Genomic DNA, 22,182 nt, shown 5'->3' with positions numbered 1-22,182 from the left:
GTGGACAATGAGGACTACTGAGAACTCAAGAACACTGGCAATGGGTTTTTGATCCTACTGCACGTACTGGCTTTGGGGGAGCCTAGGCAGTTTGGATAATCACCTTACTAGACCTGGATGGAGGTGGGTGGTCCTTGGACTTCCCACAGGTCAGGGAACCCTGATTGCTCTTTGAGCTGATGAGGGAGGGGTACCTGATCGGGGGAGGGGGAGGGAAATGGGAGGCGGTGGCAGGGAGGAAGCAGAAATCTTTAATAAATAAATAAATTTAAAAAAATAAAAAAAGAAATGAAGTTCTGACCTGCGAAATTTTATATCAGAGAAAGGAATAAAACATATTAAAATAACACATGTCAGGCATAGCTGTAGACTGTCTGCAAGTGCAGCTTTCTGACTGGGCACACAGCTTTTTGTTCAGTGATGGGATCTTACAGTGTAACTTGGGGATTTTTCTGACTCCTACCCACATTAAGGCCTCTGCTCTCTATGATTCTCTCGAGTAACCTGTATGAAACATAATGCATGAAATTATTTTTCTCTGCAGTTGAATTGGATTGTTGAACATTTAACAAAATCTTTTAAAAGGTTTATTTAAGTGGGAAGCCTCTGTGAGGTTTCTGTCCCCCAAAATCAAACTGCAGTGCCAAACCTCACCTGGTCTTCAGCACAGCTTCTATCCTTGTTTTGTATGGAACCATGGATGTTCTCTTAGTGCTTGCTACCTAGGGTGGAAGGCTGAGCTGATGACAACTCCAGCATCATCAGATGCTGACCGATTTTCTGTCGTGTCCTGTCCTGCATCTGTTAAGTCCCAAAGAATCACACAGAGGTCTACATTAATTATAAACTGCTTGGCTCATTAGCTCAGGCTTCTTATTAACTAATTCTTATATCTTACATTAGCCCACAATTCTTGTCTGAGTTAGCCACATAGCTTGGTACCTTTTTTGGCGGGGCAGTCACATCTTGCTTCCTCTGAGATTGGGTCAGGACTGCAGACTGAAACTTCCTCTTTCCAGAATTCTTGTTGCCACACTTCTACTTCTTGCCTGGCTACTGGCCAATCAGTACTTTATTAAACATAATACAAGTGACAGGATAAAAGATTATTGTTCCACAGCAATCAGAGGTAGGCAGAGCTGCTTATGGTACCAAGAAGAATCAATGCCCTAGGTGACAGCAAATTTGAAAGCCATATCCGGCTTTAAGTTAATAAAAGAATACCCTTTCTAGAATCTTTCCTGGAACTCTCTGAGTATTCTGTGATCAAATTACTGGCTTTTCTGAAATGGTCTATTGCCAGTTGTCCAGAGTATACATAACACAACTGTGTGTTTTGAATGATTAAAATACTTGTTTGTAGAAAATGCAAAAACATACTATCTTGTCTCCGACTGGCATTCTATAATACCACATATTAAAAGGCATAAACACTAGGAATTTGTTTTCTCACAATTCTGACACATTCAAAACGATAGGGGCTGGAGAGATGGCTCAATCATTAAGAACTTTAGGGCAGGAGCTGGGCTCTCAGCATGGACTGGACTGGGCAGCTCCCAAATGCCAATCACTTCAGCTTTAGCGGAGTCCCACACTCTCTTATGGCTTCTGTATGCTCCTGAACCCATGGACTCATTCCTGACCCATACACCCTGTACAACAGTGATTAAAAATATTCGTTAAAAATACGTTAAATACAAACCAAAGTAAACTTGAAATCTGATATGTCTTCTTTATTTTTATGCAACTATTGAAAAGCAAAAAACGCTACAATTTAAAAATGAAGTCATAAAGGAAAAATGTATAAAAAGACAACGACATATTAGAAGTGTAATCTTATGTGCCACATTGTTGATGCAAAAAATACAGCTGTCCTCTGAAAGGGCACGCGAGGAATTATTCTGTGAGTGACCATGGCCTGGGAAAACAGATTTAAATGGCCTCAAATTTCATGGTTCAACTGGAAACAGTTTCATGAAGTTTTACAGAACAAAGAAATTGAGGCACGTTTAAAATACATTGGCATATTTTACTAAAGTACATCAGACCGGCAGGCAGGCTGGCCAAAGTGCAGGCAGCTTTACTGTAGTCTCAGGATGCTATCTTACCGCATTCTTAGCTTTGGACTGGTTAAAGTCAGTGGTCTGCTAAGTTTATAGGTTCCGAAAGGTATTTTATCTCCTAGTCACAAGGTTTTTAGTACATACTTAGAGGCGGTCAAGTCAATGGCTACTCTGTGATGCTAGAACTAGCCCAAGATCATGTGATGAGCCTCTGGCCCTGCAGCACTCCCAGCTTTCCACTGTATAGCAGCAATAGTCAGTCAGTCTCTGCAGACACAGCTTCCTTCCAGACGTCCTCCTTCAGCACTGGTAATACACTACAAGTAAAATGAACTGCCATATTGCTATTATTTCAAAGAGGAGAACATAGTTCAAAAAACTGGTGAAGGCACTGCAGGCTGAGTTCTTTCTTTCTTTTTCATTTATGAGGCAGGGTCTCTCATAAAACTCTGGCTGTCCTATGCAGACCACACTAGACTTGAACTCACGGAGATTCACCTGCCTCTGCCTCCCCGGTGCTGGGATTAAAGGTGTGGGTCACTGCGCCCTGCCTGGTTGATTTGCTTAAAAATCCAGACTCCAACATTCTGAAAAATTTAAAGACTGCTTCTTTCAAAGACAGAAACACGCGCGTGTTTTATTTGTCCCAAACAATCAGGATTTCCTGTGAAGACTAGCAGGTAGTCAGTTGCTTCTGGGGTGTCCTCCCCCACTTTCCAACTTTGGACAAATACCAAAGAGAATGCACGCCCGGTCCAGAATTTTCCTGCCTGCCAATGGAATCGCAGACACCTGGAGGAACTCAACACTTTCTGGCCCTGCCCCTTTCTCCGAATGTCCCCGCAGGGTCGAGGCCTACCCCACCCTGGGGACTGTGGGGGCCTCGCTCTTTAAGGAGGGAGGCTGAAAGCGGCCAGGCGCAGCGCCTGACGAGCAGCCGCCCGGAGCACCTGTGGTTGGCCCAACTCTCGGGTGCCCGCGATGCGAGGCCGTGGGCTCAGGTGGGTGCTCGTGGCGGGACTCTGGCCGGCTGCAGGCGGAGGGAGAAGCCCCCGAGGCGCGGGGACTCAGCGCCCGCTCCAGGTCCGGGGGCGAGCACAGGCCTCGCTCTGACCCAGACAGCAGCGCCACGGCCCTGCGCGTCTCCCTCCGTGGGCCCGCCCCCCGCCGCGGCTCCACCAATCGGCGGCCTCGTCCTGATGGGCGGGGCCGCGTGTCGTCGACGCAGCGCCAGGCCCCTCCCCTCCCCGTTGCACCGCCCCTGCCGCCGGCCGGGAGGAGCGGAAGCGGCCTTGCGGGGACGGACTTCCCGCGCCGCTGAGCCGCGGTGCGGGACGCCCGGAGGACCGGCGATCTCCATGCCCGTGTGGTGCTGCCGCTGCTCCCTGGCTGGGCATCTCAGGTGACTTCTTCTCCCCAGCCCCGGACGCCCCGGGACGGGTCGGAGCCCGCGTGTGCTCCTCGGCCGCCGCCCGCTGGGCCGGCACTGCTCGCAGCTCCGGGGACCCTACTCTTTTTCCTGTCCCCACTCTTCTTGTCCCCGGACCGCGGGAGTGGCTAGGCCGGTGACGAGTCGGTTACGTGGAGATGGTAAATGTGAAAATCCGTGGAGAGCCTCTTCTACGTTTTTACCTTTTAAAAATTGAGGAACCTTAAAAGTTGCTGGCTGGAAGGGAAGTGGAGGAGGTGTCGTGTTGTGACAAGGGAGTGTGGCTAAGATGTTAGTAGTTTTAAACCGTGTTAGGGTGGAGACAATTGGGATGTGGCAATTTTATACTCAAATTATGATGAAAGTTTCTCAAGGTGAGAAGAATAGTTTTAAATATGAATGAACGTGTGTGTGTATGTTCTAGATCCAGTACAATTGACCAACATTTCAGAGAATACAGAAAAGATCGAAAGTACTAGAAACTCGATATTTACAGTGGGGAGAAGAAATGTTATGTTTTAGTAAGGACTCCAGGACCCGGTTTTACATGTATGGATGGATGTCACAGAATAAGGACGTGTAACACTTGGGTTTTGTTTGTTTGTTTTACAAAAAAAAAAAAAGAAACTGATTAAGAGTTATTTAATAACGCTGGGTGGTGGTGGCACACGTCTTTAATCCCAGCACTTGGAACGCAGAGTCAGGAAGATCTCTGAGTTCGAGGCCAGCCAGGTCTATAAGAGCTAGTTCCAGGACAGGCTCTAAAACTACAGCGAAACCCTGTCTCGAAAAATCAAAAAAAAAAAAAAGTTGTTTAATAGAACATTAACTTGGGTGGAAAGGATATTAATATCAGTAACCTCTAATAGTTAGAGGTTAACTAACTAATAGTATTCTTATACTATTCCTTCTTTACAAATATGAGCCACAAGCCACAGTATTTGTGTCTGTCATCAACACAAATCACAGAGATTATTATTTAATATAGGTACATGCAGTGTATATTTAATAACATTCATTGAAGAGGTTGCAAAAGGGCAGTGAGAGGCAGAGGAAGCGCAGACGCCTGCTGGAAATGCAGCAAGCTAGGCCTGCCCAACTTAGTTTGTGTTGAGACTTTAAATTCTAGATCCTAGAAGTCTTGTGTCACAGGCTGCTGGATGGATAATGGCTAGACAGATTGTAACAACCGATTCACTCTGAGTGTTGTAGAGAGAGGCTGGAGTGAAGATTTGAAGCCCCTTGGGAAACTACATTCCTTTTAGAACATACCCCTCTGAAAGCCTGCTGGCACCTCTGGCATGCTGTTGAACGGGAGGGAGAAAGCTTGGAATTCACACTCTTGTTGCTATATGGTAAATACCATATGCTTTTCCCTGTGAAAAGAAACTTAGGGGAGGGAGAGAAAAGTCTTTGCTACATTTTAGTGTTGAGAGAGAAGAAAGCATGCCTAGTATATTATCACCGGTAAATGTATCCTTTTAAAATACTTCTGGCAGGGCCAGGATTTTTTTTTTTTTTTGAATGTTTGCCAGGTCCTTCAGGACTTGTTTCTAGTCTTGTGTGCTTCATTCATTTATTTTTGTGTTGCTGGAGATGAAATGCAGGGCCTTGCTAGTGAAGCATGGGTTGGGTTAACATCTGCAGCACAAATGCTGTCGTTGATGCAGCTTTTTGCACCATTTTTTGATTACAATTACATTTGGGGTTTCTCCAGAGTCTGCATTAATAGACCATGTGATAGAATGTCGCATGAATTTTTCAAGGGAAAAAGCTTCACACTTCTATTCTGGAAAATAAAATGTGAGATTGCTTTTATTTGTCACGTGAGAACCTTTTTTTAGTGTGGTAGTGTCAGTTTGGTAAAACTGAGACGAGTGATTCCAATTCCCTTAGAATTGATGTGCAAAGGCGTTTCATTTGTATTTGGTTGTTTAGAAAAGCATTGCTGTGATTGAGCAGAAGTCTTTTTATTACTAAATATTATGCCTATACTATTTCGTTTAGAAACTTTGGACTGAAGTGTTTCAAAAGCACAAAGTAGAAGGCTTCCAAAATTATAGCAAATGATCTTTAATGTCTGACAGTTTGGTAATATTTTCGCATTCATGCAAAATGCTGTTCTTTACTGGTTCCTAAATGTAATTTTACAAAATTTGCAATTTTATTGGTGTCCTAAATAAAGGAACAGTGAATTAAAAAAAAAACAGAACAAAACAAACCTCAAAATAGTTTGCCTTCAATAGAATATTCATCAAGTTGGAAATCCAAGTCCAGATGAACTGTGTTTATAGTCCTAAACTTGAGCACACATGTCCTGTAAAACATGCAGCAGCAGCAGCTCCGTAACTCCGGTGGTGCATAGTTACTACTGCATTTAGATTTCATTAGTGCCTTAGGCGAAACCAGTCAGCTAACCAGAGTCCGGGAAGCGTATTGCCCGTGCTTTGCCACACAGAATGATTATACTAATGACTAGAAATGAGGAGTCACCTAGATCGTGTAATCCAGGTAAGCTAATATACAGATAATGTAGAGCCACTAGACCTTCAGTTCTTTTTATCCTCAAGTCTTAGGAGATGCCTGAGTCAAACTTCTTGAGATCCATACCAAATTCAGCAATATTTCAGAATACAAGATTGATGTATAAGAGTGAACTGTACTTGTATACAGCAATATTAAATAATCAGGAAAGTGAAATTAACAAAATAGTTTAATAGGCTGGGCAGTGGTGGCACACACCTCTAATTCCAGTACTCGGGAGGCAGAGGCATGTGGCATCTTTATGGGTCCAGTGTGGCCTATAGATAGTTCCAGGACAGCCAGGGCTATACTGGGAAACCAGTCTCAAAAGACCAAATAAATACAAAAACAAAACAAAACCCAAAATAGTTTGATTTGGCATAAGAAGTGAAACACTTAAAAGATCAACAAAAAATGCAAGACTGCACATTGAAAAGCAGTAAGCCTTAGAAGAAATTAGGGTCTAAATGTGTTGCAGGATGAGGTTCCAGGCAGTGACAGGCTGAATATAGGCGGGGCTTCCCGTAGATGTGTGTTTTCTGTAGTGACATAGCTGTCATCCTTTGTATGTTGTCATGGGGATGCAGATACCTGGTGCGTTTCTCAGAATGTCTTCACTCAAGGCATGACTGTACATGGAAATGTTCCAAGATCCCTAAAGTAATGCTCTTGTGGTGGGTCTGCGGGTCAGGGCAGTGTCGTAAAGTTAGAGGACTCATCTTTTTGGTTATAAATCTACTGCAAAACCACAATAACTAAGAAAACCTGCCACTGGCATAAACATAAGCGTCAGTGAGTGGAATGAAATCGAAAGCCCAGAAATCCTTCCATTTCTGGTGAATTAAGTCTGATGCGGGCCGCATAAAACAGGAAACGGACGTTAGTTTCAGGTGTTGTAGTTCAGTCACACCCCACAAAGATCTGCACAAACATAAGAATAAATATGTGTGCTTGCTGACACTGCACAAAAATGAAATCAGAAGATTCTTAGATGAAAGCAGTAAATATTTATGGCTGTGAGTTATGCAGTCATCTATTACATACGGTATTGAAAGCACAGCACAAAAGGAAGAATACATTGGGAGTGGTCAGAACTTAAGTGTACGGAAAGGATACCAAGAAAGTGAAGAAATAGACCATCACGATGGCGAGGGTGCTTGCTGCTGCGCCTGTTGATCAGAGGGATCCCACATGGGAGAAGAAAATGGACTCTCAAAATTTTTCTGATTTACACACACCACAGAAGCCAAATAAAATCCACAAAATAGGAGAAAATGTTCACAAGCCATATATCTGAAGAGACTTGAATCTAGAACTTAGAAAAAACTTAAAAGATCATCTGTGCCAAATTTAAAACCAGGCAAAGGATTTGGGGAAAAACAGAGAAAGAGAGAGAGAGAGAGAGAGAGAGAGAGACAGACAGAGACAGACAGAAAGAGAGAGAGGCAGGGAGAAAGAGGATAAACAACAAACACGTGGAACAATGGTTATATTCTTAGGGAAATATACATCAGAGCTACCGTGCGATGCAGCTAGAATAACGGAGAGCTAAGGGTTGTGGTGTTTAGTTGGAGGGATGATAATTCTCAGGAGGGCTGGAGAGATGTCTCAGTGGTTGAGTACTTTCTGTACAAACACGAGGTCCTGGGCGCAAATCTCCAGCAATCTTGTTTAAACACAAGTGTCCGTGTGTGCCTCTGGATTTGGGGAGGCAGAGACAGGATTCCTGGGGCTTGCTGGCTGCCGGTGCAGCTCAGGATTCAGGGTAATAAGGCAGAGTGACCAAGCGGGACGTCTCCCTCCTTGAGCCCTCTCGAGCCCCGGCTGCACGTGGGCCATCATCACACAGCCTGTGTACATAGATAGTGGACACATAAAGAATAAAAGCGAATACTGAGATATTTTCTCTGAGGCTAGTGTTGATTACAATCAGAAACTGTGGATTTATTGACGGGAGCCTCACAAAAACAGAAATGGACACTAGTTTCAGCTAGTTTTAGGGCAGATGGGTCTCTGCAGATGAAAGGATGGACTGGCCCACACGGTCACTGGGCTCCTCAGAAGGGTTTAGTGCATTAAATATATCGCGTTAAAGATTTTAAAAGTAATAATGCGTCATCTGTTTACCTTGGTGTTGGGCCCTCAAATGGCCTATTATCTTCTGTTCTTAATGTTGAATCTCTTGAAAGCCATTTGGTTTTCTTACTTAACAGAAATTCTAGAGGACATTTATTTCTAGTTTCCTAACCTGTCTAGACAGTGTGTGTGTACACACACACATCCAGTATAAGAGGGCACAGCCAATGAAATTAAAAAGCACTTACTCAGGAATTTTGTAGAGTTACGAAAATATCTATGGGATTATTTTTTACGTCTCTTTCTGGCAGTGACCCGATGAGTTTTCCTAGACTTGTGTACAGGAGATGGACAAGACGTTCTTTACTGGAGCAGGCATGCTTCACCAGTGGCTGTACCACTGAAGATATAGCTCAGCCTTTAGATCCCGAGAAAGAGGTGGAGCCTATGAGTCCCTGTCCATGACAGGATGTTGTGCTCAATCTTAATGCAGGTGATCAGAGCTGGCGTAAGTCCAGAATTCGGAAGTGGCTGTGGCATCCCAACCCATTCTCTGGCTCTTACATCTGTTCACTCTCTTTCAGCAGTGGTCCTGTTTCCTGGAAGGAGTGATCTAGATGTCCCAAACAGGACTCAGCACACCAGTCCCTTACTCTTGAGTCTACAGTAGCTGCTGCCCATTGTAGAAGAAGCTCCTCTGACCCCTCTAGTTGGTAGGCTCCTCAAGGGATGAGGCAGGGAGGCCAGAGCAGTGGTAGGATGGAGCCTAAGCCTATTGGCTGGAGGACTCTAGGGGCGGGGCTTACAAGGAGTCTCTAAGTGGGCAGGTAGAACCATCCTGCTGCCTGAGTTGGTGTGTAGCTAGGTTAGCATCTAGGATGAACAATTTCACCATCATTTAGAAAGTCATAATGACACAGATAGTGTGTATTAACCTTTCCAGACATAATTGTTGTTAAGTATGGAAAGTAATTCGGTGATTCTACTGTGAAGTAACCTAAAAAACTGAGTTTATTTATTGAATGAATATGTCAGAATATTAAAACTAGTTTCTAGAGAGGCAGTTGGAAAATAGGGATTAGAAGACAATGTTAAGGTATTTCCTACTTGAAAATGTGTAGACCTCATTTCTTTTACCAAAAGGCCCACTTTTGTATAATAATCTGTCCTTAAAACATCCATGACTAGGGCTGGAGCTGTGGCTCAGCTGCTAAGAACACTGGCTGCTCTTCCAGAGGACCCGGGTTCAGTTCTCAGCACCTACATGGTAGCTCACAACCGTCTGTACCTCCAGTTGCAGGGGATCTGACACCCTCATACAGACACAAATGCAGGCAAAACACCAATGCACACGAAATCTATGACTAGTTCTGCCTTACAGGTTTATCTGTGTAGCCTGGGCTGTTCTGGAACTTGTTCAATAGACCAGTCTGGCCTTAAATTCAGAGATTTTTCTTGCCTCTGTCTCCCAAGGTTGGAATTAAAGTTGTGTGCCTGGCTGAGGAAAAAAAAAGTAGAGGGCAAGCTAGCCCCTCCTCGGCATCCCAAAAATTTACAAAATCTCAGATATAATTTTGTGTGATTGTTAGAAGCTCTTGCTTGCCCTTCCTCTCCGTGTGTGTGTGTGTGTGTGTCAGTCTGTCTCAAACAATTTTTTTCCCCTCAATGGGCTCATCCACGGGTTTGGAGCTGTCCAACGGGCCTAGACTGGCTGACCAGTGAGCCCCAGGCATTGGACACAGTGCTCAGCCGTTTTATGTGACTCTGGTGATTGAACTCAGGGCCAGATGCAGTCAGGTGTTTTAAACTAAGCTATTTCCCTAGCGTGGAAAAAAGTTTGCTTCGAAGATATTTAATATGAGATAAATGTCTACTTCAGACTCGTGGACTTGAAATGTTATCCTATGGAAAGCATTACGTAACTTGATGGATATTTTATTGTCTAAGTAAACTATGAGAAAATAATGGGTTTTATAAAACCTAAACTATAATTTTACTTTTTTTTTTTTTTAAAGAGACTATAGTGATACTGAAACGGAAGGAGAGATTTTCAATTCCTTAGTGCAATATTTTGGTGATAATTTGGGGCCAAAAGTTAAAGGGATGCCATTGGTTGAAGAAACTTCTTTACTCGAAGATTCATCAGTGACTTTACCTGTGGTAATAATTGGTAAGTTACTGTATTTCATTTCTTAAAGCTAGTTACTACTTTTACGGCTTTTATCATTTTAAGGTATGTATGTTCTAACATTGTATTGAAGAAGCTCCCTGCCTTAACACAGTAGAGGTTTACATGTTTTTACCGTAAACACTGGTGTACATCTGAAGTGATGTGTATGTTAGTCTGATCTACGGTGTAGACATGCATTAAAACGCTACCCTGTGCCTCACAAATATGTACAACCACCATGTGGCAATCAATAAATATCTTAAAAGAACAAAAATATAGGGATGCTTCTGTGAAATGGAGACAGATAATTAAGGACAGAATTATAAAGTATTAAGCTGTTTGATTTGTTAAAATAACCATGACCAAGTCTTTGGAGAAGCATTGACTTATATGATAGAGTCCATGCTGGAATGCAGTAGCTTTTTGTTGAATTACCGATAAAAGCAGTTAATGGTGAGCAGTGTTACTAGAGTTCTGTGGAGGGCATTCTGTGTGTTTTATCAATGGAGTTCAGCCGTGTAGCTCTGTGGTATTGGTTAGACACCTGTGGACATGAACTGAATGAATGTCAGCTGTGGTTCGGAAGTCATGCTATTTGCAGTGACATTGGCGTGCTCTGCTGCAACATTTATGATTACCTAAAATATTATTTCACTCCTTTCCTTTGTATCACCTCAGCAGATAGGATCTACAACTATTACAATTAAGGTGTTCAATAATTCAGACTTTTGAAACTTTTGATAATTATATTCATTTAATTACCTGCTATTTATATTTTCATCTAGTGCTCAAACTTGAGGAAGTCAGACAAGACTTGCCTCAAGATGATAGCATTATGGTGGCTATTCTGACCCGTTGCTTTTCTAAAATGTTTTAGAATACATATTTAAGTAAGCTTACCGTTAATGAGTTTTTTATTGGAATTGCATTAAGTCTACAGATCAGGTTAATAACATACAGTAATTTTGAGGCTTCCTATCTATGAACATAGAATAACTTATCATCAATTTAGGCCTTTTTAAAATTATTATTTCTTTATTCAAAATTTTGTGGCATTCTTTATGTCGCTCTTATACATATTTTGTTAAAATTATGCTAAAATTTTCTTTTTTGATGTAGTTGTGAACGATAGTGTTTTTTATTTCAAATTCCGTTCTTCATTGGTGTAAGAGTGTTTGACTTTCGTGTATTGACTTGTGTTCTTCAGTTGTGGCTGTAACTTGTTGTTCTGGAGTCTTGAGAGGTCAATTCCTGGGATTTCTATATAGATAATCATGTCATTGGCAAACAGTATTTTCAGTATTTTGTTTTTACCTCTTTTTCTCCAATCTGTTTATCTTTTATTTCATTCCTTCACACCATCCATTCTGGTGATGATTATCTGGTTTTTTTAGTTTTGTTTTAACATGACCTGTGTCATGTTTAAGTTTGCCTCTTTCAAATTTACTATGTTTTTTCAACTCCCAAATGCAATGCTGTGTTTGGTCAAATGGCTTTTCTTGTATTTGAGGATATTCGCTGATGAATTTTCCTGATTTTTTTTTTTAATGTCTCCCCCTCTCTCTTTAAATGTGTGTGCGCATCCCTGCATGTATGCCCACAGTACTACTTGCAAGAATTGATTTTCCTTCCACTGTGTGAGTTCCAGAGATAATTCAGATTATTAAGGGTGGCAAGAACCTTACCCTGCTGAGCCGTCTCTCCTGCGCTTAGTCCAATTCTACATCAGTTGTAATAAAGAAGTAGCCTATAAAATGTGTATTTCTCAAGAACAGGTCATCCAAGAGAACTAATTTTGGAAGTCAGTAACACAGAGTTGAAGCCTTAAGTAGATGAGATACTGAAAGACAGACAGACAGACAGACAGACAGAAGACAGAAGTGTGTGAGTCCCAGGTTTTAGTTGATTGGAGAAGGAGGAACAGGTGAGGGGAAACGCCAAGCAAGAAGAGGATCAACTTACGTCATTTTACTTTTTTAAAACAGGAAATGGACCTTCAGGAATATGCCTGTCGTATATGTTGTCAGGGTACAGACCATATTTATCACCGGAAGCCATGCATCCAAACTCAATCTTACACAGTAAGCTAGAGGAAGCAAGGCATCTCTCCATTGTTGACCAGGTATCGTGTGCTGTGTCAGTTCTAAAAGATTTTAATACCTAAAGAAGATTAGCTTTATTTATGTATATTTCTTTGTTGTAAATCCTTCATTCCAAATAATGCTGTTTATTTTAGCTTTATAAATATATTCTGATGTCATATCTAAATTATACTGAATATTTGAGTAAAAATTCCCAAATTATTTCCTAGTGGAGTTTTTAAAAATTTTATGTGACCTGTGGCTGCAGGTTTATGTGAGAGAGTGAGCGCATGCCCTCATGTAGGCCACAAGTTAACTTTGTGTGTTAATTCTCCAACCGTCTGCCATGTGTTTTGAAGTGAGGTCTCTAGTAGGCCTTAATCTCACCTAGTAGGCTAGGCAGCCTAGCCAGTGAGTGAGAGAAGTCTTCCATGGCCCCCTCCACTGTGCTGTGATTAGAAGCATGGCCCACCATGCCTGGCTTTCAAATATGGGTTCTAGTGAAAGGACTCAGTCTCAAAAAAGTGCTTTGTAGCCTGCCGGCGAGGGCCTGACACGTTCTCCGCGCTGAAATCAGCCTGGGAAGTGCTGCCTTTCTCGTCCTACCAACATCCCCATGCCACGGTGGCCTCAGCTCTTACAAGGCTTTTCTTAAAGTCTCGTTTTAAATCTAAATGTTGCCTACATTTATTTTGCCAAGCAAAATATTATGAATGCGCTTACTCTCTGGAAACTGTTGAGTTGGAAGTCCTTATTCACGTAACGGTCCTGGCTTTCTCAGACTCCCCTTTCTCTCTTTCCCCTTCCATTCAGGACTTAGAGTACCTATCTGAGGGTCTGGAGGGCCGGTCGTCCAATCCCGTGGCAGTGCTGTTTGACACGCTTCTTCACCCAGATGCGGACTTTGGGTATGACTACCCGTCTGTTCTACACTGGAAGCTGGAGCAGCACCATTATATCCCCCACTTAGTTCTGGGGAAGGGCCCGCCTGGTGGGGCGTGGCATGTGAGTATGACGTTCACTCGTTAGTGCAGGGTGAAGTGTTGGTTATGTTTGCCTTAATAAAGCCAACTTGGTTTTTGTTTGTTTTATTTTTTTTCCAAGACAGGGTTTCTGTGAATATCCCTGACTGTCCTAGAACTCACTTTTAGATTAGGCTAGTCTCAAATTTAGAGATCTACCTGCCTCTGCCTCCCAATTGCTGGAATTAAAGGCTTGTACCATCATGTCAGGCTTCCAACTTGAGTCTTTAGCATACACTAATTATAGGTAGTTAAGCCAGATTTTTCTTAATGATATAGTCTTAGAGCGGATCTCTATACTACCTTGTATAAATTGTATAGAAAAAAATTAGCCAGGTGGTGGCGGTGGTGGCGCTCGCCTTTAATCCCTAGCCTGAGGCGGCTGATCTCTGTGAGTTTTGAGGACAGCTGCTGGTCTATAGAACTAGTTACAGGACAGCTAGGGCTGTTATACAGAGAAACCCTGTCTTGAATAACCACCCTCCCACACCAAAACATAAGAGGACACTTTTCATAATAAAGTAAATTTCTTTAGAGCTTAGAAAAAATTCGCAGGGTATTTTGAAAACCAGTGTCTATTACTTCCATGTATTTTTTTCTTAAAAAGATACGTTTATTTTATGGGTGTGAGTGTTTTGTCTGCATGTATGTCCATGTACAACCATGAAGGTGGCGGGTGCCCACAGAAGTTAAAAGAGGATGTCTGAGCCCCTGGAACTGGAGTTACAGATGGTTGGGAGCTGCCTGTGGGTGCTGGGAATCACACCCTGGTCCTCTGGAAGAACAACCTGTGTTTTTAACCACTGAGCTGTGTCCCCGGCAACTATTTCCATGTATTTTCAAGATTTAAATGAAAAATACTGTAAATGAAAGGTTTAATTAGAACAAAAGACATTTCTCACAGTTCCAGAACCTGTAAAGCCTGGCTTTAAGCCCATTTCGTGATTTAGTGTTCTGTTGCTGTGAAAAGACAAATGACCAAGGCAACTCTTACAGAGGGAGCTTGCTTACAGTTTCAGAACTTTGGTACTTATGATCACAGGGAGCGTGGCAGCATTAGTGGTGGCATAATGCTGGAGAAATAGCTGAGAGCTTCATCAGTATCCACAGGTAGCAGGCAGAGAGAGTAACATTGGGCCCAGCAGGTGCTTGTGATGCCTTCTCCAGCAAGGCCACATCTAATCCTTCCAAATGATTAAGCCGGCTGCCAGTAAGCAGGCACGTGTGTGAGCCTGGAGAGGCCGTTCTCATTCACCACCACAGGGACACCATTTGTCCTGTGCTGCTGCTCTTGCTCTTGAAATCTTGCGTTTGCTGAAGATGTGTTTGTTGAAATCCCCAGTAGTCAGTCATGTGTGAAAACCTGCCCGCAGAGCTGCCAGGCAGGGAAACTTGGTATCCGCAGATAAATAGATATGTCAGTCAGGCTAGGCTGGCCCTAAACTCTCAGGGACGCAAAGACGACTTTGAATGTCTGCTTTTCCTACCTTAACTCCCAGGTGTTGGAATTCCAGGTGTGTCCCAGCATGCCCAGTTAGTTGATGAGGTGCTGGGGACAGCAGAGCTGTGTGTACGCTAAGCAAATACTCTGTCAGCGGGACTGAAGCCTCAATCTGCATGTAGATTTGTGTTGACGTCTGTGTCAAGTGCACTAGTAATCACCATAGGTCACAGTCAGGATAGATTTGTGTTGACGTCTGTGTCAAGTGCACTAGTAATCACCATAGGTCACAGTCAGGATAGATTTGTGTTGATGTCTGTGTCAAGTGCACTAGTAATCACCATAGGTCACAGTCAGGGTAGACTACCATGGTTACAAAGGCACAGCGTTACCCAGATACACACGCACTAAGTAGAGGATACCACAGGCATCAGCTCATCTAAGAGGCTGTGCAGGGACTGACCTTTTTTAGAAATGTAAAACCGTGACTCAGCTTGGCCAAGTCCAACACTTCTCACTTGATTCCTTGGAGGACATTGATGGTCTTTTTCGTCATTAGGCTGTCATCTCCTTTTCTCAAGGTACACTCCCCAGACTGCATTTGCATCTTTGAAGAACTGTTGCACATACACTTGGACAGTGCCTCTGTCACCTCTGCCCATCAGAACACTGTCGTCCCAGTGGACAGTGCCTCTGTCACCTCTGCCCATCAGAACACTGTCGTCCCAGTGGACAGTGCCTCTGTCACCTCTGCCCATCAGAACACTGTCGTCCCAGTGGACAGTGCTTCTGTCACCTCTGCCCATCAGGGCACTGTCGTCCCAGTAGCAGCTGGCATCGATGGTGTACACAGTACATAGATTCAAGGCCAGATGGGTGTATATGAGACCATGTGTTAAGAAATTGGGGCTGGAGAAATAGCTCAGTGGCTGAGAAGAGAACTGGCTGCTCTTTCAGATGTCCTATCACCCACTTGGTGGCTCACTACCATCTGTAGTGGGATCTGGTGCCCCCTTCTGGTGTGTGTGGACAGGCCACTCATCACATAAATACAAACCATTATATGTTTTTTGTCTTTCTAAAAATTGCATAAATAAAGCAGATACGTGAGACCCTGTGTCAAAAATTATACATGTGACTGAATATAATGTATTATAATATGCCCATTCTCCATGCTGGGCTGTGTAGAAATGGGAAGTTGTGAGAACGGAGCCTCTGTCCACAAGAGCTGAAGGGACCTAATGGTGATTGGGAAGGTGTCTTGGCCCTTGGCTTTTTGCTTTGCTTTGAGCAAAGCAGAAGTAGGTGGAGGAAGCTTGAGAGGTTTACTTCTTGATGATAACTAACCCAGTGCTTAGTTGAGTCTGTTTCTTAGGCAACCGCTGATTATTTTTCTATTTTTAGAGTGATTATATTATATCCAGCTTAGTTCAGATTTCAAAATTATAATTGATAGAGGAAAGCAGTCTAATTAAAAAGAAAAAATCCATAAAAAAATACCAAAATGAAAAAATTTTGGAAATTAGTGAACTTTTTTAAGAAATAAAAATGCTGATTGTTCTTTAACACGTATATCTTAATTATTCTGATCACAGACCAAAGCTAGTGCTGTTATTTGTTTCATAAATATATACTACAAGTAATATCAAATGGTGAAATATATGAATGTCTTATTAGAGTGAAAGTTTAGAGGAAATATAAATGAGAAAACATAAGGTGCTTTTATTTCTGAAAACAGTTAATTGCGTTAATAGGATTAACTCCAGGTGCACCGCTTTTCTGTCGTTGACTGTTATTGTTCATGTCTGGAAGCAGAATCCATAGTGCTTTTTACGCCACTCTTGGGAGCACACTTTATATGGCCTGAGTTTGTACCTTGTATTTGTTTTCAAAAGGTAATACTGCTTTTCTTTATCTGTACTTTCAAACTAGAATATGGAAGGCTCTATGTTGACAATCAGCTTTGGAAATTGGATGGAGTTACCTGGACTTAAATTTAAAGATTGGATGTCAAGCAAACGAAGGTAAAGATCGAGCTATACTAGAGTTCCTTGATGTGTGAAGAAAAGGGGACACGGTATCTGCATCCTGTGTTAGACAATCCACCTAATTCGGTATCTTTATTGCATCTATTTTCCTGTTGTGTGACTTTACCCTTTATGTCGGGGGCAGGGGTAATCCGTTGGTTTTATGTGCTGCTTCCTTTACCTGGTTTCTGTGCTGGACTCTTAGGTTGGTTCCAAAGCTTTGGGTTGTGACTAGTGATGCAATCATTGCTGATGTGCAGATACCTTTGTGCTCTGTTGACGTGAAGCCCTTTGGGTAAATACATACCCGGGGGTGGTTTAACTGTCATGAACGAACTGGTATCGTGTTTGGAGACCCTCCATACAGATTGTCCTAGACCAGTCATTAGACTAGTTGTGTCCTTACTAGCATTTGTTATGTGTTTTGTTAATGACTGTAGTGTGTCATTTTATTCTTTTGACTTTTTGGGGGTCCGCCACCCAGCTCCTAGATAAATCACACACGGAGGTTTATTCTTACTTAACTCGCTGGCTCGGCTCTGCTTGTTTCTGGCCAGCTTTTCTTAACTTAAATGATGCCGGCTACCTTTTCCCTCCGGGCTGTTGACTTTTTCTGTGGTGTGTGTGGAGCTGGGTGGCGCCTGATGCTCTCCTTTCAGATTTCTCCTTCTGTTTATTCTCTGCCTGCCAGCCCCGCCTCTCCTTTCTCCTGCCTTCCCATTGGCCGTTCAGTTCTTTATCAGGACTATCAGGTGTTTTAGACAGGCAAAGAACCACAGCTTCACAGAGTTAAACAAATGCAGCATAAACAAAAGTCACACACCTGAAAATAACATTCCTGAACAAATGGCTGCCATTCTGACTAGGGTAAGAAAACGAGAACATTGTTTTATAAAGCACGAGGGTAACTGTCAACTAGCGCAGTGCTGGAAGAACTAAGATACGGAAGCTTCCTAGCTCGGACGGTAACCTGAAGCAGAAAGTGCTCTCCTCATGGGCTCTTTCTCCTTTTCATCTGCAGGAACTTAAAGGGGGACCGTGTTGTGCCAGAGGAAATAGCTCGCTACTATAAACACTATGTGAATGTCATGGGTCTTCAGAAGAATTTCAGAGAGAATACTTACATAACCTCTGTATCGAGACTCTACAGAGACCAAGGTGATAATGGTGGTCAAGACAGAGATATTTCAACAAAGCGTTTACAGAACCAGAAGTCAAAATTTATTAAGAGAAACTGGGAAATCAGAGGCTATCAGCGAATAGCAGGTGGTTCTCATGTTCCCTTTTGCCTCTTCGCTGAGAATGTAGCTCTTGCAACAGGAACCTTGGATTCTCCTGCCCACCTGGAAGTGGAGGGGGAAGAGCTTCCTTTTGTGTTCCACTCACTGCCCGAGTTCGGTGCTGCTGTCAACAGAGGGGAGCTGTGTGGCAGAGTGGACCCAGTGCTGATCGTGGGCTCCGGCCTCACCGCGGCTGACGCGGTGCTGTGTGCCTACAACAACAACATCCCTGTGATCCATGTCTTCCGCAGACGAGTAACTGACCCAGGCTTAATTTTCAAACAGCTTCCCCAGAAGCTGTATCCTGAGTACCACAAAGTGTACGACATGATGTGCGCTCAGGCACACTCCGCAGACTCGGATGCTGTGTCTGAGTACACCAGCTTTCCTGAGCACCGTGTGCTCTCCTTCAAGTCAGACATGAAGTGCGTTCTTGAGAGCCACTCGGGACTGAAGAGAATATTTAAGCTGTCCGCAGCTGTGGTCTTGATCGGTTCCCATCCTAACCTGTCCTTTCTGAAGGAACAAGGGTGTTACCTAGGCCGCCACTCCAGCCGGCCAATAACGTGCAAGGGGAACCCTGTGGAGGTCGATGCATACACCTATGAGTGTGTGAAAGAGGCCAACCTTTTCGCTCTGGGCCCTTTGGTTGGAGACAATTTTGTTCGATTTTTAAAGGGAGGGGCACTGGCTGTTACACGCTGTTTGGCTACGAGACAGAAGAAAAAGCAGCATTTGTTTGTTGAAAGAGGAGGAGGAGACGGGATAGCTTAAAGAACACTCACGAGTACTTTACATGGACACTTAACCATTAAAGGTTTTTAACAGTGGTTTGCAGTGTATTGGCTTGAATTAACCAGGAGAGCCTGCAGCTGCTAGTCTCTTAAGTTAACAAAGCTTGGTGTCCCAAGTTGTACTAAAGTGTATCAAGGTGTCGCTCTCAGGCAGATCCAAGCACTGCCAGCTCGGTATACTGCACGCTTTCATTGAACTAGGATGCTCCTTTCTAACTTGGCATTTATAAAGCCAGTCATTAAGACAGAAATCATATTTAGTTCATATTGGGTCACCTTACTCCTCAAGGGATGGTCCAAGGGCCAGCAGTATCAGCTTCCTCTGTATCTCATTAGGAATTTAGGCTGACTGCATTCTACAGGATCCCCAAGGGTTATCTGTATAGTCACTGGATGAAGTGTGAAGTACAGCAGCCTACGTGAAAATGGGCTATAGAGTGTGTGTGCTGGGGCAGGATACGAGGAAGCATTTCCAACTCAGGTTTTATTTATTTTGAAATTAGCAGCTATATAAACCTAATTTATTACCAAATATGATGGTCTTTAAAAATATTTTTACTGTTAAAACTTAGGTAGGTATTTGATATCCTTACTTTCTCATAATGTAACACGTCAATAATGCTGACATCCAGGAATCCACCAGGATCCTTTTTACAGACTTATACTGTTTAGTCACCGTAACATCTAATGAATCTGATTCTCAATTCAATAAATTGTGGACCGAACTACTTACCCTTGTGTGCACACTGAGTTAATTTCTATTAATGGAATGAAGGTTCGGGGGCATGCTAAGTGCTGGAATTAGAATACTGTGGGTTTGCTAGAATTATTAGAGAGGTTAATGTGGAAATAATATTGTGTCTTTTTCCGTTCTCAGAAATCTGTAACAATGTTCACTTCGAGGAAATGATAGCAGCTCACCCTGGTTATTATCGCCTCTAATAGTCTTAATTGCATTATCATACAAACGGTGAAATGTGTTAGTGCTAACAACAGATCTTCCAGAGTTCTTGGGAAACTGAAGTTTTCAAAGTCGCCCCCCCCCCACTTTGGAGGATACAATTCTATCTAGGATGCCCACTGAATTTGTTTTCAGCTTCTTAAAATAGATTTTCAACACCAATTCTGAGCCTTTGCATACCTGTGAACACCTGCACACGCACTTCAACAGGAGTCCTGGGCTTCAAGGCTGACATACAGTTACAGTGATTCCAGGAAAGGAATCTGAAGGAAGGATGGGTAAACATAATAAATCATAACTGAGGTTTTATAAAGTTGCCAAGGTAGTTTAATGCGAAAAGATACTTCCTCCAATAAACTGAGTTTGATATTCCTATGGGGGAAGACCACCTGACTCATACTTTATAAAGTTGGGGGTTTTAAGTAGTATAATGGAAATATTAAAATGTAATCTTATTGACTACCATTAAGTCTTGGAATCAACGAGTACTTTGTGTGTGTGTGATAGGAAAAAAAAAATCAAAGAAAATAGGCAAAAGTGACTTTACCAAACTTTAACGTTTGGATTGGGGATGTAGCTCAGAAGGTAAGAGTGCCTGCCCATCAAGCAAGAGCTCTTCGTCACAGGGACACCTCTGCAGCCTGTATAAGGAACCCCTGAGTCTGGGACTAGAGACCTAGCAAATAAATGTGTGTGTGGTGGTTTAAAAGAGAATGACCGCCCAAAAGGTGTGGCATTTTTAGGTGTGACCTATTGGAGGAGGTGTAGTCTTGTTGGAAAGTGTCACTGTGGAAGTGGGCTTTGAGGTCTCATATATGCTCAAGATACTGCCCAGTGTCTCAGTCCACTTCCTGTTGCCTGCAAGATGGAGCACAGAGCTAAATCTCTAACACCATGTCTGCATGCCGCCATGTCCCACCATGACAATAATGGACTAACCCTGAGAAAATACAAACTACCCCAATTAAATGTTTTCTTTTGTAAGAATTGCTACGGTCCAGAAACAGCTGACCTGAGCTAGTGCGAGCTCACTGACTCCAGACTTACAGCAGGGAACCTGCATAGGCCCAAACTAGGCCCTCTCAATGTGGTAGACAGTTGTGTGGCTGGGGCAGTCTATGGGGCAACAGACAGTAAGGTCAGGATTTACCCCTAGTGCTTGAACTGGCTTTTTGGAGCCTACTTTTTATGGAAAGATACCTTGTCCAGCCTAGATATGGGGGGAGGGGGGACTTGATTCTGTCTCAAGTGATGTGCCAGACTTTGTTGACTCCCCTTGGGAAGCATTATCCTCTCTGAGGAATGGATGGGGTGGGTAGAAGGGGGGGCCAGGAGGAGGGGAGGGAGAGGGAACTGGGATTGGTATGTAAAACAAGAAAAGATTTTTTTCCCCTCCTTTTTTTAAATAAGAGAATCGCTATGGTCATGGTATTCCTTTAGAGCAACAGAAACCCTAAAATACACACATACACACCTTAATTGCTTCAATGTTATATTCTAACTAAAAAAGGTAAGATTGCTAGAGAGGCAGAATTTCAATGGACCAGAAACCTTTCAGTTTGTAATAAAAGATTTGTTATACTTTGTAGAATATAATGTACAATATACAAACAGTTAAGATCCACTTCTCTATATTAAAATATTTGAAAAACAATTCATTTCCTGTTATTTTATGTTTTAGGTAAAAGACCACCTCACTGCCTCTACTTTACAGACTTGAATCTTAGAAGAAAAGATAGTCACTGTGCTCAGGAAACCCACCAAAACCAGGTCCATCCCTCTCTGGTGTGACCTAACCACAGAATGAAGCTTGTACACTACCTCAGTCTCTTGTACTAAGTGATATGGGACATGTTCTCACCACTGAAGTATTTCACTTTGGTCACATCAGTTTAGTAAAGCTTACATTACAAGATAACAGAAAAGGTTCCACTGACATGTCTACCATCTTCTAATGTAACATGAAAGCGAACATGGCAGAGTAATTACACGTGTAATTTCTGAAATGTTATGCAAGGAATTTGAATAATGCTTCAAAGGAAGTAGTACCATATATAGATACAGATATGTCCCCACCCAGGGGAACCAAGTAGCTAGTAAAAGGGAACTGTTTATCCTTAATGCAGTTTCAGAACCTTGGAAACTATGACTGTTGTAATAACTTATTAAGTAAGAAATACATTTAAAATATAATACATATGTATATATATTATCATCTGTCTATCTATCTATCTATCTATCTATCTATCCATCCATCCATCTATCTATCTATAATGAAAAACAAGATCACAAAGCCCCCAGAGACAATATTACCA

At 42.6% G+C, this 22,182-nt stretch overlaps 1 protein-coding gene across 2 annotated transcripts; it reads left to right on the top strand.

The window, feature by feature from the left end:
* The first annotated feature begins 3,316 nt into the window (after positions 1–3,316).
* Osgin2 (oxidative stress induced growth inhibitor family member 2) lies at positions 3,317–19,638 on the top strand. Of its 2 annotated transcripts, XM_041657129.1 has the most exons (6): positions 3,317–3,465; positions 10,107–10,261; positions 12,247–12,383; positions 13,156–13,347; positions 16,738–16,829; positions 17,854–19,638. In XM_041657129.1, the coding sequence occupies exons 1-6, from the start codon at positions 3,422–3,424 to the stop codon at positions 18,884–18,886; spliced, it is 1,653 nt and encodes a 550-aa protein (XP_041513063.1). In that variant the 5' UTR covers positions 3,317–3,421; the 3' UTR covers positions 18,887–19,638. The 2 variants fall into 2 exon arrangements, with proteins under 2 accessions (XP_041513063.1, XP_041513064.1); XM_041657130.1 differs by lacking the exons at positions 3,317–3,465; positions 12,247–12,383 and having other exon boundaries at positions 10,140–10,261.
* Positions 19,639–22,182: the final 2,544 nt, after the last annotated feature.

The sequence above is a fragment of the Microtus oregoni genome, unplaced genomic scaffold (genome assembly GCF_018167655.1).
Source record: "Microtus oregoni isolate MIOR12 unplaced genomic scaffold, Mior012 000008F_ref0000371, whole genome shotgun sequence".
Classification (NCBI taxonomy): Eukaryota; Metazoa; Chordata; class Mammalia; order Rodentia; family Cricetidae; genus Microtus; species Microtus oregoni.
The sequence above is the reverse complement of the archived record's forward strand: the minus strand, read 5'-3'. Positions and strand labels throughout refer to the sequence as shown.

Excerpts from the sequence above, each read along its gene's own strand:
- Osgin2 (XM_041657129.1), top strand. The coding sequence starts at position 3,422 with ATGCCCGTGTGGTGCTGCCGCTGCTCCCTGGCTGGGCATCTCAG. Across the intron at positions 3,466-10,106 it reads TCCCTGGCTGGGCATCTCAG|AGACTATAGTGATACTGAAA; the intron begins GTGACTTCTTCT and ends TTTTTTTTAAAG. Across the intron at positions 16,830-17,853 it reads TGGATGTCAAGCAAACGAAG|GAACTTAAAGGGGGACCGTG; the intron begins GTAAAGATCGAG and ends TTTCATCTGCAG.